Source organism: Lissotriton helveticus, chromosome 2_1 (assembly GCF_964261635.1).
Source record: "Lissotriton helveticus chromosome 2_1, aLisHel1.1, whole genome shotgun sequence".
Classification (NCBI taxonomy): domain Eukaryota; kingdom Metazoa; phylum Chordata; class Amphibia; order Caudata; family Salamandridae; genus Lissotriton; species Lissotriton helveticus.
The window spans coordinates 2054970991-2054988338 of record NC_136059.1 but is presented as its reverse complement, the minus strand read 5'-3'; the positions used below and the strand labels follow the sequence as shown (position 1 = coordinate 2054988338).

Here is a 17348-nt window from a genome sequence, read left to right as displayed (position 1 = left end):
GGCATGGAGAGCCTGGGACTCACGTCTGAGCATACCCGTCCCACTCGGGGTGACAAATGCAAAAACAACAGTTGATGGACAGAATGCAGAACAATGTCATACATTCACCCCAGTACAGAGATCTGGACCTTAATTCATCGTTGTTTTGCTCACCATGCCATTCTAGTTTGAACCCAGCCATATGCAAATCAGTCTTGACCCTGTGCCCCATGGGAACATTCCAGCCCGAACTGCCAAGCCAGGTCCTCCCTGGACTGGAAAAAAGCATCCTAGAACCGGTTTCGGGCTTTCAGCCAGGATAACTTGATCCCAGTGGCATGGAGAGCACGGGACTCACGTCTGAGCATACCCGTCCCACTCGGGGTGACAAATGCAAAAACAACAGTTGATGTACAGAATGCAGAACAATGTCATACATTCACCCCAGTACAGAGATCTGGGCCTAAATCCATCGTTTTTTTGCTCACCATGCCATTCCAGTTTGAACCCAGCCATATGCAAATCAGTCTTGACCCTCTGTCCCATGGGAACAGTCCAGCCGGAACTGCCAAGCCAGGTCCTCCCTGGACTGGAAACAAGCATCCTAGGACCGGTTTCGGGCGTTCAGCCCTCCTCAGCCAGGATAGCTTGATTCAAGTGGCATGGAGAGCCTGGGACTCACGTCTGAGCATACCCGTCCCACTCGGGGTGACAAATGCAAAAACAACAGTTGATGGACAGAATGCAGAACAATGTCATACATTCACCCCAGTACAGAGATCTGGACCTTAATTCATCGTTGTTTTGCTCACCATGCCATTCTAGTTTGAACCCAGCCATATGCAAATCAGTCTTGACCCTGTGCCCCATGGGAACATTCCAGCCCGAACTGCCAAGCCAGGTCCTCCCTGGACTGGAAAAAAGCATCCTAGAACCGGTTTCGGGCTTTCAGCCAGGATAACTTGATCCCAGTGGCATGGAGAGCACGGGACTCACGTCTGAGCATACCCGTCCCACTCGGGGTGACAAATGCAAAAACAACAGTTGATGTACAGAATGCAGAACAATGTCATACATTCACCCCAGTACAGAGATCTGGGCCTAAATCCATCGTTTTTTTGCTCACCATGCCATTCCAGTTTGAACCCAGCCATATGCAAATCAGTCTTGACCCTGTGCCCCATGGGAACAGTCCAGCCTGAACTGCCAAGCCAGGTCCTCCCTGGACTGGAAACAAGCATCCTAGGACCGGTTTCGGGCTTTCAGCCCTCTTCAGCCAGGATAGCTTAATTCCAGTGGCATGGGGGTGAATGTTTTGCCAATGTGCAACATTCCGTCCATCACCTCGTGTGTTTTGCTGTTCGCCCTATGTGGGAAGGGTATCCCCAGACGTGGGTCCCTTGCTCACTACTCCACTGGAGTCAAGCTATCCTGGCTGATGACGGCTGATAGCCAGAAACCGGTCCAGGGATGCTTGATTCCGGTCCAGGGAAGACATGGCTTGGCCGTTCGGGCTGGACTGTTCCCATGAGGCAAAGTGGCAAGACTGATTTGCATATGGCCATGTCTGAACTGGGGTGGCGTGGTGAGAAAAATAATGATGGATTAAATCCAGATCTGTGACTGGGGGTGAATGTTTTGCCAATGTGCAACATTCCAGCCATCACCTTGTGTGCTTTGCAGGTAGTAGGTAGCACCCTGTTAAACTCTTGAATAGACTCATTCATTACATAAAACACAAAGAGACAATTACATATTGAAGGAAAAAATCATCCGACATCGTTTTATTGTAGAACACACACCTTTTCCAGCCAGAATCTTCCTAGCTGAACAGAAAATTAGGCAGAGGGCACTACACTTGCAATGAGGGGTAACCTGCTGGCAAGTTCTCTACTTTTACCACTTACCAGAGGTTGTGTTGCCCATTCTATTTAGGACATCCCTGCCTGCAACAGTTGAAAAGATCTGGAAGGCGGACTGAGGGCACTTCTTATTTGCCATTGTCTTGGACATAGTGGGCTCTGGGAATGCTTCCAAAGGTTAAAAACTACCTCTATTCTCATGCCTGTCCAGAACAATTTCTGAGTGTGACCGACAGAACATTTTTTTTAAGAGCATGGGGGACTGGGATAAGGCAGTGGTCTTATCCTGGCTCAGTCCGGAAGGTGTGATGCAGGCTACTAAGTGGCTTTGGGCATGTTAAAGGATATATTGGATAGCCACTTGATCTGGGATGTATGGCAACTTCGCAATCCATTGGAAAGGGACTATACATTTGTGTCAGTTTTTTCCCTGGCTCTTGCACACGCACACTTCTTCCTTTTGCCTTCTTCCGTCTTCTCATAATACAACATTCTTGAGGGCGGTACATCAGATCCTTGCCCTATCTCCTTTCATCTTGAGTTATGTCTTGTTGTAATGCCACCCCCTATTCGACTTCACATGTATACAAGTCACATGAGGAGATGATGCTGCATAAATTGTTGCCATGCTTTTTCTTAGAAGAGGGATCCATGTCCTCAAACCAGACACTGGGAATCTCATGTCATGTAAGGGACCCGAACAAATATAATTGAGTCACCCTCTGACTTACTTTTTCATGATTTGCACATGGCTGAATATGAACTTAAAACTCTCTTTATTATGCAAGTAGAATGTGACTTGCATTGTTTGAAATGGAAATATTATGAACAAGGGAAGAAGGTGGACAAACTCCTAGCAGCCTAGTTACAACAGGAGTGTATGTAGACAGTACCGCCTATCTGGAATATCAAAAGAGACATTGACCCATTCACTTCACATACTTAGAGAGTTCTCTGACTTTTTTCATGACATTTATGGCTAAGGCCATCAACTTATTTCTCACCGTGAGGATGAGTCAATTGCCAATTTATCTGCTACCAAAAGCCCTCGGATGCACAGCAGGCAGCATCCTTAGTAGGTAGCATTTTAAAAGAGGAGGTATTCATGGCCATTGATGATATGAGCCATAGGAAGGATTCAGGGGATGGCGGCTTCTTGATTGGCTATTATAAGATTGTTAGAAATTGGTTTGCTGTTTGATTGGGAGGTGAGCCCTCATCAATCGCAACCACAATCCTAGCCAGATTAAGGCAGAAGTAAACCCTAAATTAATCTTTGCTCAATCACCTGGTAGCTTGGCACAGAGCAGTCAGCTTTGTGTAAAGTATTTGTGGAGCACCCCAAACAGTAAAAGAGTGCAAACACCACACAAAAAGATCCCACACCAGGTTAGAAAAATATAGCTTAATTTAATAAATGATAGAAAGCCAAAAAAACAAAAATTCAATCAGTTGTACTGGAATTATGAATTTTTAAAGAATAAACTGCAATATAGAGCATAAAATCATAAATCTCCAATTGCGGCTCTTTCGTCTGTGCGCAGGGTCAAAGTCTAAAGTTCAGGCTGATCGTGGTGGAGTGTGGGTCAGACACAGGTCGAAACTAGTCCCACTGAAGGTTTCCCTTCTCAGGTTTTGTACCAAGAGTCCTGTTCACATGGAAAAGGATTGCTGGGAGCAAGGAGAGGTTCACGGCGGTGGTCAGCATGAAACAAGGAGCAGGCCATGCTTTGCATTGATGTTACCCCCGGGTGATTAATGCTTGCTGTGTGAAAAGTCAATCTTGTTGTGGCTCATGCTGATTGTACATGCGAGGGCCATGGTTCAGGTGTGAACTGGCCCATTCCCTGTTACAAAGAGCCCAAGAGCTTGCATTTAGGAGCTCAAGAGTCACACCAAGGGTCTAGGACCTGAGCGGCAATACTTGGGGGACATAAACTTGCAGGTTCAGGAGCTGTTGGGAGCCTGAGTCACTCTAGAGTCCTGGATTTGAGATGGAGTCGCATGTCCAGTTCTTCTTCCCCGGGTGAGGAGGCAGCAGAAAGCAGGTCAGCACAGCAAGACAGCAGCTCTCTAAAAGTAGCAGTGCAGCAGAGTGGCAGTCCTTGAAGCAGTCCTTCTTATCAGAGTATCCTCCTGTATTAAAGTGGTGGTGTATGAGTTCCTTGTTTTATAAAATGGTGCCCTGGTTCTGGAAGGTGGGAGAAGCTTCTAGACTGGATCTTTGAAGTGCACGGAATTCCCTATCACCCCTGACCTGGCTCCAACTGGCTGAAGTTGCAATATAGGGTTGTTATGCCGTTTGTGTGGAGACAGAACACAGCCTATTCAGGTGTGAGGCTGAGACTAGCTCCTTGCTCCCATCCTGCCAGTGATGGCCCATCCAGTCATATCTAAGCTCAAATTGTTTGAGGCAGGATAGGAGGAATACTCAAGGCCCAAGCCCCAACTACATCAAGTTATGTGACTAGAGACAGACTGCATGCACCAAAGGGCTAAGGCAAGAAAATGCCAACTTTCCAAAAGTGTAATTTTCAAAATTGTAATTCTGAATACAACTTCACCAAAGTTAGGATTTTAAATTAGGATACCTGAAACACCAAACATGAACCAGTCATTTATTAAAATGTAACAAGGCAACTCCAGTGTTATTTTATAGGAGAGGCCTGTCTCTCAGTGACCCTAAAAGAATTTAGGAGTTTTTCACTACCAGGAAAAGTAACACTCAAACATACATGTCCATCTTTTTAAATACACTGCATCCTGCCTTTGGGGCTGTCCACGGCTTATCTTAGGGATGACTTGTACGTATTAAAAAGGGTGGTTTGGCCCTCGTAACAGGTTTATTTTGCCAGGTCGAAATGGCAGTTTAAAACTGCACACACGGGCTCTGCAATGGCACGCCTGAGACATGTTAAAAGGGCTACTTATGTGGGTGGCACAATCACTGCTGCAGACCGACAAGCGATACAAAAGGGGATGATGGCTTGGCAGTTTGGGCTGGACTGTTCCCATGAGGCACAGGGTCAGACTGATTTGCATATGGCCATGTCTAAACTGGCGTGGCGAAGTGAGCTAAAGAATGGTGATGGATTAAACCCAGATCAGTTGACTGGGGGTGAGTGTTTGATTTGCTCAAACGCTCCGTCCATCATTCCCTTTTGTATCGCTTTGTTCGCCCTAAGTTGGCAGGTTATGCTCAGACGTGAGTCCCTTGCTCACTTTGCCACTGGATTCAAGATAGCCTGGCTGATGAGGGCTATGAATCCGAAACCGGTCCCAGGATGCTTGTTTCTGGGCCAGGGAAGACATGGCTTGGCAGTTCGGGCTGGACTGTTCCCATGAGGCACAGGGTCAGACTGATTTGCATAGGGGCATGTCTGAACTGGGGTGGCGGAGTGAGCAAAAAATTGGTGATGTATTAAGCCCAGATAAGTTGACTGGGGGTGAGTGTTTGATTTGCTCAAACGCTCCGTCCATCATCACCTTTTGTATCGCAGGCCGACTAGCAGCATCTAATTTACAGGCCATGGGCAGATATAGGGCATTTTACTAAGGGCTTATAGGTAAATTAAATATTCCAATTGGGTATAAGTCAATACTGCCATGTCCTAAGGAGTGAGTATATTTACTTTAGCTCTGGTTAACAGTGGTAAAGTGTGGAAAGTCGTAATGCCAGCAAACGCAAGGTCCGAAAAAATGGAGGAGAAAGGCAAAAAGTTGGGGGAAAGACCACCCTAATGCTGACAAATCTAACAAAGCTGAATAAACCCAGTCTCGCAATTGTTGTGTATGTTGTTCCAGGACGCAGAAAGCTCAGGTTATTTATGCGGGTAATCCAATCCACAAATTATTTCACTGATACCGTAGCCCAGTAAAGACACCCTCTAGTATGCCACCTCTAGACCCCTTTCTTTGGTAAACTCTGACATTCAAATTCTGGAAAGACTCCTTATCGACAGGCTCAGCCTGCTTACAGCTTATTCCCTTCCTTAAACACCCCAACCAAGTGGAATTTGAGCTGGTATATTGTTGGGGAATAATAAGAAATGCGGATGTATGACATTACAACGCATGCTTTTACCACGCAGGCCTTTACAACGCGGTATTTACGCATGCCTTTACAATGCATAGCGCTTTGGGGTGCTGGATAGTGAATAGTTTAATTTACTATTCCAACTCCAGTCCCCGTGGATAGTAGGGAAGTTGTTGGATAGTAAATTAAATCTATTCCCTATCCTAGAGCGCCCCTCAGCGCAATGCGTTGTAATGGTTTGCGTTGTAAATACCGCGTTGTAAAGGCACTACATTGTAAAAGTTGCGTTGTAAAGGTTGTACACCAAGAAATGCCCTTACATCTCCTCTGTCTGGATATGAGTGGCTGTGGCGATAGGGTGATCATCTCTCTCTCAATACCAAAAAGGCATTTAAGTTGCTATAGTGGATATATCTTTTTAGTTCCTAAGAGAGTTCTAGTCTGGGGAGGATTTAACAAGAAAAATGTGTTGTATATGCATGAACCCCTTGGAGCGGTTTTCTTGCAGCAGGTTTCTAACTGATGTAATTTTTAGACGGTAGGTTACTCATCAGGGCTGTCCACTGTTCCACATACTATTTAATTTGGCTCTTGAACTATTGGCGACTAGAATACGCCACTCCCTTTTGCTTGCAGTAGGTTTCTAACTGATGTAATTCAGGGCTGTCCATTGTCCCATTTACTATTAATTTGTCTCTTCAACTATTGTCGACTAGAATACACCACTCCCCTTCAGTGGCGCATACTGCCACTCAAGATATGCCTCAGAATACCTTGTTGTGCGATTTCAAAATCTTATTCATGCTTTCAGGACCACCCAATTCCATTTCTGTCATGTCATTAGCTGGAAAAAAAATTCATGGTACTGTATTAACTGGATTATATATGAAGCATTCCTGAAGCCCATGCTCATGACCAAATCTATGCTGGGCACTCATACTTTCCGATGGCTACCATCTAACCTCCAAAATGTGTTAATCCTTATAAAAACCAACCTAAACAACATGGGGTGTCACTATAGATAATCTATTGTCAAAAACAGTACTAGACTTCTCAAAATGGTCAAATCTTATCCTTCTGGAGTAGGGCCCAAGCTATGAAGATGACCAGAGCACAGAGATTTAACTGTGTTTTTTTGCAAAGTCGCTCCTATGTATTCTAAACACTAACATGTCTGAAATTGTCTCTTCGATTAGGAAATTAATTTGAAGTGCGGTCTTGCTGGGGCTCAAACCTTCAAAACCTCATGCAACACAGTGAGAGCAATCTAGAATTGCTCCCAACTATCTTTCTGTTTCCCACAGTCCAAACTATTTTTAAAAAATGGGGTCAATGTAGAGGTCAAGTCTCCGGATTACAATGCAAATTTGCAGATGCTTTTAACCCTGGCGACTGTCAGTCTCAAATGGAAGGAAAATTCTATAAGGGGACGTAGAATGGTGTGACATCTCACTGTTCCATGGCAAGGGACTGCTGGAGGTACAACTTGAATACAGTCTTACATGAACTGCATTAGTCCAATCAAAGGTTACAACAGACTCACATGAGCCTGATTTAAACTATTGGAGATGTGGCAAGGTGGGCAGTGATATTCTTCACATACTACATTTCTGCACCACCAATGGGCCCTATTGAGCTTCAGTTTGAGTGTGAATGGAATACAAAAAAAAAAACAAAGTTAGAAAGGGGGTCTAAGGGCGAGATTAATGACCAACTAGCAAACACATGCCCCGGCAATACATAATTTAACAAAGAATGTCTGAGGGTCAAAGGAGCGAGTCAAACGTGTAAAAAGTCCAAGACACCACTAAAGTGTTACAAACAGGTAAACAAAACTATATGTGTGGATGTGTGAAAGAAAGCACTACATCCCAAGGGTTAGGAGAAATACCCATCAGTTCCCGCTCGGTACTGCCCTTTTGTCATCATATGGGTTCTCCTTATACCCAGGAGAGAATGCTATCTGTCACTAGATGTTGTTGTGACAGATGCTTCACCATTGATAATTGCGCGTGAATGGGTGATACCAAAAAGTGTCTAAAAGGGTAACTGATTTGCAGTGCAAAAGTGAAAAGTGGAAGTGAATAGGTGAGGTATATAAAATTGGATGGAAGTGAGTAGAAAAGGAAATTATTTTAATGGTCTCTCTCAATTCCTCCAATGTTAAAAACAAAGTGAAAAAACAACAGATTTAACAAAATATCTGTTTGCAGGAAAGGTCGACATGTTTCTACGGAGGATATCTAGTATGACCTGGATCCAACAGGTGATATAGTTTTATTTATATTATGCAGTTGCAAACATACTTGTCCTGAAGAAAGCAGTGGCATAAATTCAGAAGCCACATATGCTGAAACATGTCGACCTTTCGAAAATATAAAAAAAGTTTATCAGTGAATCATTAGTACGCATTGATTTAGAGATTTTGATAAATGTTCTTATAGGGTTAGATATACAGTATTGTTAGAATGAATTATATAGTTATAATTTTTTAATGTGGTGGTGGCTATTAAATTCCTGCTTTTGCTTTCTGCTTTTGCGACATTACCGAAGGGATCCCGATCGCCGGCGTAATCGCGAGCTCCGGCCTCACCGCAAAACTAGAAAGTAGTGTTTTAGAGATGGCTGTTCTAGAGATACACTAGAAAAACATGAGTTTGAAGTGTACAGTAATAAACTCCTATTGTGTAAAATAAAGTAATATGTGTGCATTTATATGTGTTTTCACTTTATGGAAATGGCGTGATTGTTGCAGTTAATGACGTCGCTGCACCGTCCCGAATAACCGCGAAAATGAAAAATAGGTCTTATAGATGTATTTTTAAAGAAATTTAGTACAAAAATATGAGTTTAAACATGCTTTGAAAGAAGTATGCATACAGTGATTTTTTTTACATATTTTTGGATGTGTGGGTGGTCATTGAATGTCTGCTTTTGGTTTCCACTTTCCTGACATGTCCGGATTGATCACGACATCGTCGCAAAGATCCCAAAAAGCTAAAACAAAAACCTTTTACTTTGAAACACCCTGTTGATGTCCTCGCGAATATAAAAACTGTAAAAAACAATATTTATCCACTCAAGAAACTACAAGCTTATAAAAATACCCCTTATAGAGCCATTTTAGATAGAAAATACAATTTAAAAACCTTAAAGATTAAAAAAAATATCATAGGTTACATGGACGTTATAGTTGGGAAAAATTATTTGAACAACCTTAGAAATTCACTGAAAATCAAAGGTTACTGTTATAATTCTAGTTATGAATTAGATTTGGTTCGAGGTCCAGCCGTCTTCCTTTACAACTCTGCTAATGCGATTACTAGTTAAAAAAACTATTAAAATTCACTGAATGCACCAAAGATTACAGGTAAGTTATAGTTAGGAATTAGCACTTAAAAAACGTTAGAAAATCACTGAGAAAAACAAAGGTTACATGGACATTATAGTTAGTGTTAGATTTACTTGCACAAAACCAGTGAAATTCTGCAGTTATAGTTGCCTGAGCTAACTATAACTTACGCCCCTGCAATGCACTGCTTATGACTTCACATATTACATCACTATTGACATGGTCAGTGACATCACTGATGACATCATTGATTACATCACCCATAGAACCACTCACACACCTATTCACACCCCTTTACAACCTCTTGTCCACTCACTCACACATCCATACAACTGACATACCTATGCCACGACCTATACCAGTACTCACACACCCACTCACTGCTCCATAGAGCCTCTCACACACCTACTCACTCACTCGTACAACCACTCAGACAACCATGCACTCACCACTACAGCCACTCATACAACCAGTTACTCACCTATACAGCCAGCCACATAACCACACACTCCCCTATAGAGCTAGTCACAGACCCACTTTTTTACCTACAGTCGCACATCCACTCATGCGATTAATCAGCCCCTCATCACAGACATTACCTCACCCATAAAAACACACACACTCACTCACACAACCACTTAAATACCTATTGACACATCCATACAAGCACTCATATATTCCTGTACTCACCCATACAGTCATTCACACAGACGCTCACTGTTCAATACAGTCACTCACATACAAAGTCAATAAATGAAACACATACTGAAACAGCCACTCACTCACCCGTGCAGCCACTTACACACCCAGTCAGTTACTCATACATTCAGACATCCACACACTCACCCATAGTCAGTACACACCCACTTTCACACTGATAGAGCCACTTACACTGTCACTCACTCACCCATATACCCACTGGCACACCTACTCACTTACCAATACAGCCACTCACACAGTAGCTCACTTACCCACACAGCTGCTTACACAACCACTTATACAACCACTCACACACCCATACACACAATATATATTAAAAGTATTATCACTCATTAGTAGTACATCTAGTATACTACTTTTAAGTTTAATAGTACATTAGTATATACGTTTAACAATCATAAGCTCTTACAAAATACTTACACTCACTGGATGGTGTCAGTGTTGTCACGGACCATGTCATAAGTGATGCTATATGTGAGGTCCTAAGCAGTGCATTGAAGGGGCGCAAGTTATAGTTGTACTTTTAAAATGCAACCCATATCCAGTCTAAAGCCGAAAGATGCCCATCCTAAACCATTTAAAACAAGCATTGAAAATGCAATAGGTCTCGCAATAGAAGAGTTTTACATTTTTCGTTTTGCAAATGGATGAGTGGCGTTGCGTGGATGAGTGGCGTTGCGTGGATGAGTGGCGTTGCGTGGGTGAGTGGCGTTGCGTGGGTGAGTGGCATTGCGTGGGTGAGTGGCGTTGCGTGGGTGAGTGGCGTTGCGTGGGTGAGTGGCGTTGCGTGGGTGAGTGGCGTTGCGTGGGTGAGTGGCGTTGCGTGGGTGAGTGGCGTTGCATGGGTGAGTGGCGTTGCATGGGTGAGTGGCGTTGCATGGGTGAGTGGCGTTGCGTGTGTGAGTGGCGTTGCGTGTGTGAGTGGCGTTGCGTGTGTGAGTTGCGTTGCATGTGTGAGTGGCGTTGCGTGTGTGAGTGGCGTTGCGTGTGTGAGTGGCGTTACGTGTGTGATTGGCATTGCGTGTGTGAGTGGCGTTACGTGGGTAAAGCCCACATCTCATACACATACAAAAAAACGGGAGCAGTCATACACCACACAAAGGCACATACATTACACAAATGCACACAGGCGTACTCGCAAAAAAGACATACATACGCTGAAGGGCACACAAAACAACAGAGTTCGTAGCCAAGCACAGAATACAAACACACATACTTATCTATAAACACAGTCATTCCTATATAAAAATAAAAAAAATTCGCACCATGCAAAAGCGTTCGAGAAGCTTTTGTATACATGCACAAACGCACAGCTCAAAGTAACAGTCATACTTTACACATAGTAGCACTACTACGGAGCTATATACCAAGTACAAAGGCGCACACAATCTACACAAACACACAGGCATGCACAAAGGCACAAGCACAACATTCGCTCAGCACATACATTCCATAGAACGTGATACACACATCATTGTACACATTTATTGCACAAGCAAACACGCACGAGCGTTTACATACACAAAGACTCGTGCACAAGCAACGTGCAGTGGGGTACAGAAAAAACATGCTCCTCTATGCAAGCACACATATAGAATACAAAGAAATACACATTTTATAGACGTAGACAGTCATACACAGGCTCGCATACATTGTACATTTAGAAGCAATCTACACAGACACACACATTGCAGGTAAGCCCTCACACACCGATGCTCCTTTGTCTCTACTTTTAATGGCCACTTCTACATTCGCCGGCAACACTGACGCACACAAATCTCATGTGCACTCACCCGTGTTTCTGGCTCTTTAACACGCAGTTATAACCCAGCAACAAACAAGCAAACATACGCAATGGAAACGCCGTGCTCGGTACTGCATACTCCCTAAGTGACAAAAGTGCATGTGCCTGGTAAAGAGATGTGCCTCGGTATAATATAGAAACATAAACGAGAAGAGGCTGCAGAGGAAAAGCAAGAACATGAACGACTTAATAAGAGCAGGGAAGACGCTATACACACAAGATGAAATTATAGGGGCAATGTGCACTACATTTCACTAAAGAATGCCAGCGACAAACTGCACAGGGCCACAGTGTGTTGGAAGGAAGGTGGGGGCAGTGGAACAAAGAAACATAGCAAATAGAGTGAACAGAGGAATTGATGCCGAAAAGTGCGAATGAAACGCTGCAGTGAGCCATGGGAAAAGAAGGAAACTGCATGGGTACGGAAGGAAGCAAGCTGAACAGCAGGGCTGTAAAAGGAGGCGAGAAGGGAGGAGAGAGGAGAGAAGAAGAAGGGAGGGGAGGCAAAGTGGTGGGAAAAGGAGAGAGGGCATGAAGGGATTGAAGGCAAGGGAAAGGAAGGGGAGATGGACGAGATTAAGAGGAGCCACAGATGGACTGCAGAAAAAAGAAGGGAGGAAATGGTAGAGGAGAAGACTCGAAAACACTGGAAAGAATAGCGGGAAAAAAAAAAACGAGACCTATTGGCAACGCCAGTGCTTGTTAATTAGAGAGGCCAGCGCCACCTTCTGTGTGCTGTCCATCTGCTTCGCATCAGTCTGTTAGCTCAGCTGGAAGGGGTGACCCGCAAGCGTTTGTAATCCCCAAAGTTTTCAAAGGCTAATTATGCCGAGGTCACACGTATGCATCCCACGGCAGGCGAGAGGAGAGTTTTACCTTTCTAGATGTGACCGTGCAAGTATTGGGTTCACTGTGTGGATTTGCGATTGTCTTCCGGTTGTTTTGCGGCTCGCCATCCAATGCCTCTAGCTTTAATTGTCTCAGGAGTCCCAGCCTTTCTGGCCTCCTTTTGTAGGATGTATTCCGGTGACTCCAAACATCAGAAGATGGTGAATACCCCGAGCGTTTTGAAAAAGGCGAGGGCGCTAAGAGCTAACAACACAAAATAAATTGTGTCAAAAAATCGCATAAAGCTTAGTGCCAAGTACGAGTGATCAGACGTTATTGGGTATTGAGCGTGATTAGCAACTGTGACCAGTTGTTAATTAATGTGCTGTTCTCAGTTGTTATATACGAGTCACGGAAGGGGAGAGGGAGGGGGTGGGCAACTCGAGCGAGGCTGTGCAATCCTGCAGCGTCCTTTTCATGACCTCAAGCAACGGGATGACGGAAGGTGGGAAACGTGAGGTTGAGCGAAATCATCAAAAAATAAACAAGAGGCTGGGAAACAAAGAACGTGTAGCTGGAGGGGGCGGGATGGATTACAGAGAAGGACGACGGGTGGGAGAAATGTTCGAAAAAAGAATGGAAACCGGTGGAGAGGAGGTTTAAAAGACCAGAGGAGCGGGGATTTCAGGGGTGAAGGAGATTGAGAGCAGAGGCATGCACTTTCTAAAAGTGTGTGCTGAAGAGTAAAACAAGAGCACTTACAGGGGGCGGAGCAGGGAGAGCGGCCTTTGAAGTGCACTTTACACGGCCGGCCGGCAGTGAAACTGAAAGCACGGCCGGCCGGCCGTGAAAGCCTTTGATGACGCAGCAGGGGGAACAGACGGCGAGAGGGTGTGAAAGCAGCAGGGGCAGGCAGGCGGCTGGGGGCATGTGCACGCGCTTTTAAGCGCATGCGCATTAAGCTTAAATTTCACGGGCACTGCAAGGAATCGCCACGATTCCTTGCAAGTTGGTTAAAGACTGTTTAAGCCCCAATAGTCTCGCAAGCTCGATGCGCATGCGCATCGACAGGCGAGACCTAAAAAACGTTCTCATATATATATATTAATATTATAAATATATATTTTTGTTAACGCGTAATACTTACCTAATACTTAAATTTCAAACGTATATGCCTTTACCATTCATGCCTTTACAATGAAATTCGCTGTAAAGGCATGCATAGTAAAGGCATATGCGTTGCACAATCCTCCGTGGTAATGGTAATGCATGGTAATGGCACTCATGTTGTAAAGGTAAAGCGTGGTAATGGCACATTGTTATGGCTGTTACTGAAAAAACTCATAAGCTAATAGCCAGAGATTGTGTGTATTCAAGAATACATATATTTTCTGCTCAAGAGCAATCCTGTAGATGTGCAAAATGTCTGGCAAGGGGTTACAGATGGATAGTTTCAGACATTCAGATTAGCCAATCCATAGAATGACCAAGAAACAGTAGAGAACCGTGTGCTACTCAGGGACCTTGGTATTTCCTCTTACTTTTGGAGAAAAAGCCAGAGGTAGAAGACTGAACCCCAGAACAATGGCATTGCTCGGAGTCAGACTGTACCCGTACAAAAAAGTATGAGAGAATATAAGAGTATTTATTGTGCATGAGACTTTGGTTGCAGGTATGCAAAATCAATATGATGTGAAGCATTTGTGGAAATCCTACAGCTCTAATTCTAAATTTCTACCCTTCACAGGTGTCCTCGAATGGCCATTCTGGACAAAGCTGGTGGTAGTGGCGATTGGATTCACAGGAGGACTCGTCTTCATGTATGTGCAGTGCAAAGTTTACATCCAACTGTGGCGCAGGCTGAAGGCTTACAATCGAGTGATATTTGTCCAAAACTGTCCAGACACTGCCAAAAAAGTGGAGGAAAAGAACTATTTAAGCAGCCTGAGCACAGAAACCAAGGACGCTGTTGTAGTGCCTGTGACCCAGACAGGAACAACCACAGACCCACCACGGGCAGATGTGGCAGCACCCGAGATTATGCCTGTTTGACAAGCCTTCCAAAGGCCACTCCCCTGGACTGAACATTCTGAGGTGTTCACTATGTGTATTCCGTGTCACAGCCACTATGCAGAAAGGAGATGATCCTGAAATGATCCTAACCTGATCAGGGACACACCTCTGGAGAAAAAAGAGAAGCAAATCTGCTTCCCTGCGAAAATGAGCTAATGCGATAAATAGTTCATAGTTAATGAGGCCTAGTCAAGAAAGTTCTAATGAAACATGTGCAGTGCGGAAGGCACCGAACTAGTATTGGGTGATAAATTCGAATAGTACTTTGTTGTGAACAAATGATCATTAATGAATAAGGGTGAATAGGTATCCAGCCTCAGTAATGATAAGTTTAATCTTAGTTGCAAAATGTGTATTAAACAAACCAAAGGGAAGTTCAAGACATACTTTGGTAATGGCAATGGGCATTGGTTGAAATAGAAACACAGATGCCTCCCACTAACATATCATTCCAGTAATTCTATCAAAAGTTACAACTAAGAGTTGAGGGAGAAACAATATACTCCGACCGACCCTGGTATGTAATTCAGGCAATTCTTGAGATCAGCGCAACACAAATGTGACAGAGGTGATGCTGTACAAGACATTTCACTGAGGATTGTTGATAACAAGAAAGGGCTGTCTGACTTAGCTGAGGTCCTCCCAGCGACTACCAGGGAAGCCCAAACATTAACAAGGTACAACAACAGTCTCGAATGGGGAGTCATGTTAAAAATGCTTGTTGTAGGGGGTTTTAGATTTGTTTCAGCGATAATATCCCGAATAAAGGGAATGTCCAGTCAATACAATATTTTTAGCAGGTGCCAGTTGTGGCATGGAAGCCCCAGAGCAAATTGTCTTCCATAGCCATTGGCAAATTCCTAAATCTGCTAGTGGCGGGATTGATGCAAGGAGATTGCAAAAGCATATGGGCTATATTGCAATGGGATTCTGGGAATTAAAACAGTAAGTGAAGTAACCAGGCCATCTGTGAAAACAGCTCATATTTCAGGGCAGTATTTGCAGCTTCAGGCGTGAGGTTTCTTTTCTGGTCAGACGCGAGGCTTGTGGGGAGGAAATAATGGAACTGGGAGAGCACAATGCGCATTTCTATGCAGCACACGCATTCTTGAAGCCACGAGGATTTCCTTGATGGAATTTGCAAGTAAAACGTCAGCCCTGGAAGCTATGTTGTGCATTGTAGCTGTACTGGTGGTGATTTGGAAAATTAAATCAAAGGGAGCTGTCTCGATAGTGAGTCATCCAAGTTCTTCTTCTGTAGGTTATATGAAGATCCATCATTCTTCAAATGGGACAGGACAGAGTGTTCCCCAGGCAAGCTAAGTACGCTGTTCAGAGCAGCAGAGCTTAAAATGAATCGACTCTAGTTATATTCTTCTGCATCTCCACAGTAAGCAGATTGCAGGAGAACCAGAACGCACACACTTATCAAAGATTCTGCCAGGTGTTGCCTATGGAGGCATTTAAGGTAGTCACAACAAATTAACTCGGTGCTTTTCTGCAAACAACACAAACCAGTTTGTATAGATTTTTATCAGAATTGTTCATAGTCAGAGGCGGCAATGATAGGGGCTAGGGTTTGGCAATGAACAGTTCTTTGTTCCCGTTGAGTTTTCGCCATGTTATTGATCTGATGTAACGATGGAATTATAGGTTTACATGATTCTGTTATAATGTTTGTCAAATAGGTATATCAACCTTAAAGAAATGTTAGTGATTTGCCACTTTCATGCGAGTCACAATGGCTGTATCAGGAGTCTGTGCAGTGGCACGCATGCTTCGCAGCTGGTAACACATTGGATCACTTTTGTTCCTATTCAGGCACCTCTTTATACCTACAACTGTAAGGCAGACGCATCACACAAAAGGAAATGAATAAACAAGCACACGCTGAATGTGACCATTTTTACCAAATGTGCATATCAGAAAAATCATGACCGATGAACTAATTAATGAGCGGTTGCTGTCAAATTAGCAAACCAAGTTCGCCAATTTTATAAATTATTGTATGGAGATATTACGAATAACACATCTTTTATTGATGACTTTTCAGTTTTCTGATCTTACTTGTTTAACTGAAGTTAAGAGACCCAAATAATGTTTTTGTGAAATTAAAAAGAAAGAATTATGTTATGCCACCAAAAATAAAAGCATTGTCGTTACACGATTGGAACAAAGTATTGTTTTATATATGTATATATATATAGACGGAGACAATCGACTGTCTTTGACAAATGCAGTAAACATCCTGAAATTGTGGATTAGGCTATAATGAAGTTAATTAATGTTTACATTGCTTCTGAATAACATACATTTCTCTTGAAATTACATCCACTAAATTTGGTTTTACATATTTTGGACGAGTTGCCGCGAATCCCAACTTCATGAGAACATTGGAAGTGCCCTACTAGATCCAGAAAACATGTTTTTCTGTCAACATATATGATATTTTGCCAAGGGAGCATCTGTCACTTATAAGTTCATCAGTGCAGCTCTTCTACTTATTTCATTGCAATATATTTTAATTCTGTTTATATAGCATTTACTACCCCTATCGAGGTGCTGAAGAGCTTTATGGAAGGTACCGCATTACACTGTAGTCCAAAGTAAGGGCCAGATTTATCAGGTTTTTGCATCGCACTTGCTCCACGCAAGTTGGGCAAGGGTATCGCTAAACCTAGGTGAGGTTTATCA

General features: G+C 43.5%; 1 protein-coding gene across 5 annotated transcripts in view; it reads left to right on the top strand.

Moving 5' to 3' along the window:
- Positions 1-16831, top strand: part of MARCHF1 (membrane associated ring-CH-type finger 1) — a 1438547-nt gene extending 1421716 nt beyond the window's left edge. For all 5 annotated transcript variants that reach the window (XM_078677015.1, XM_078677016.1, XM_078677013.1 and 2 more), the window contains one exon: positions 14329-16831. In XM_078677015.1, the coding sequence (XP_078533141.1) occupies positions 14329-14633 (305 nt within the window). In that variant the 3' untranslated portion in view covers positions 14634-16831. The remainder of the gene's footprint in view (positions 1-14328) is intronic.
- The last annotated feature ends 517 nt before the right edge of the window (positions 16832-17348 follow it).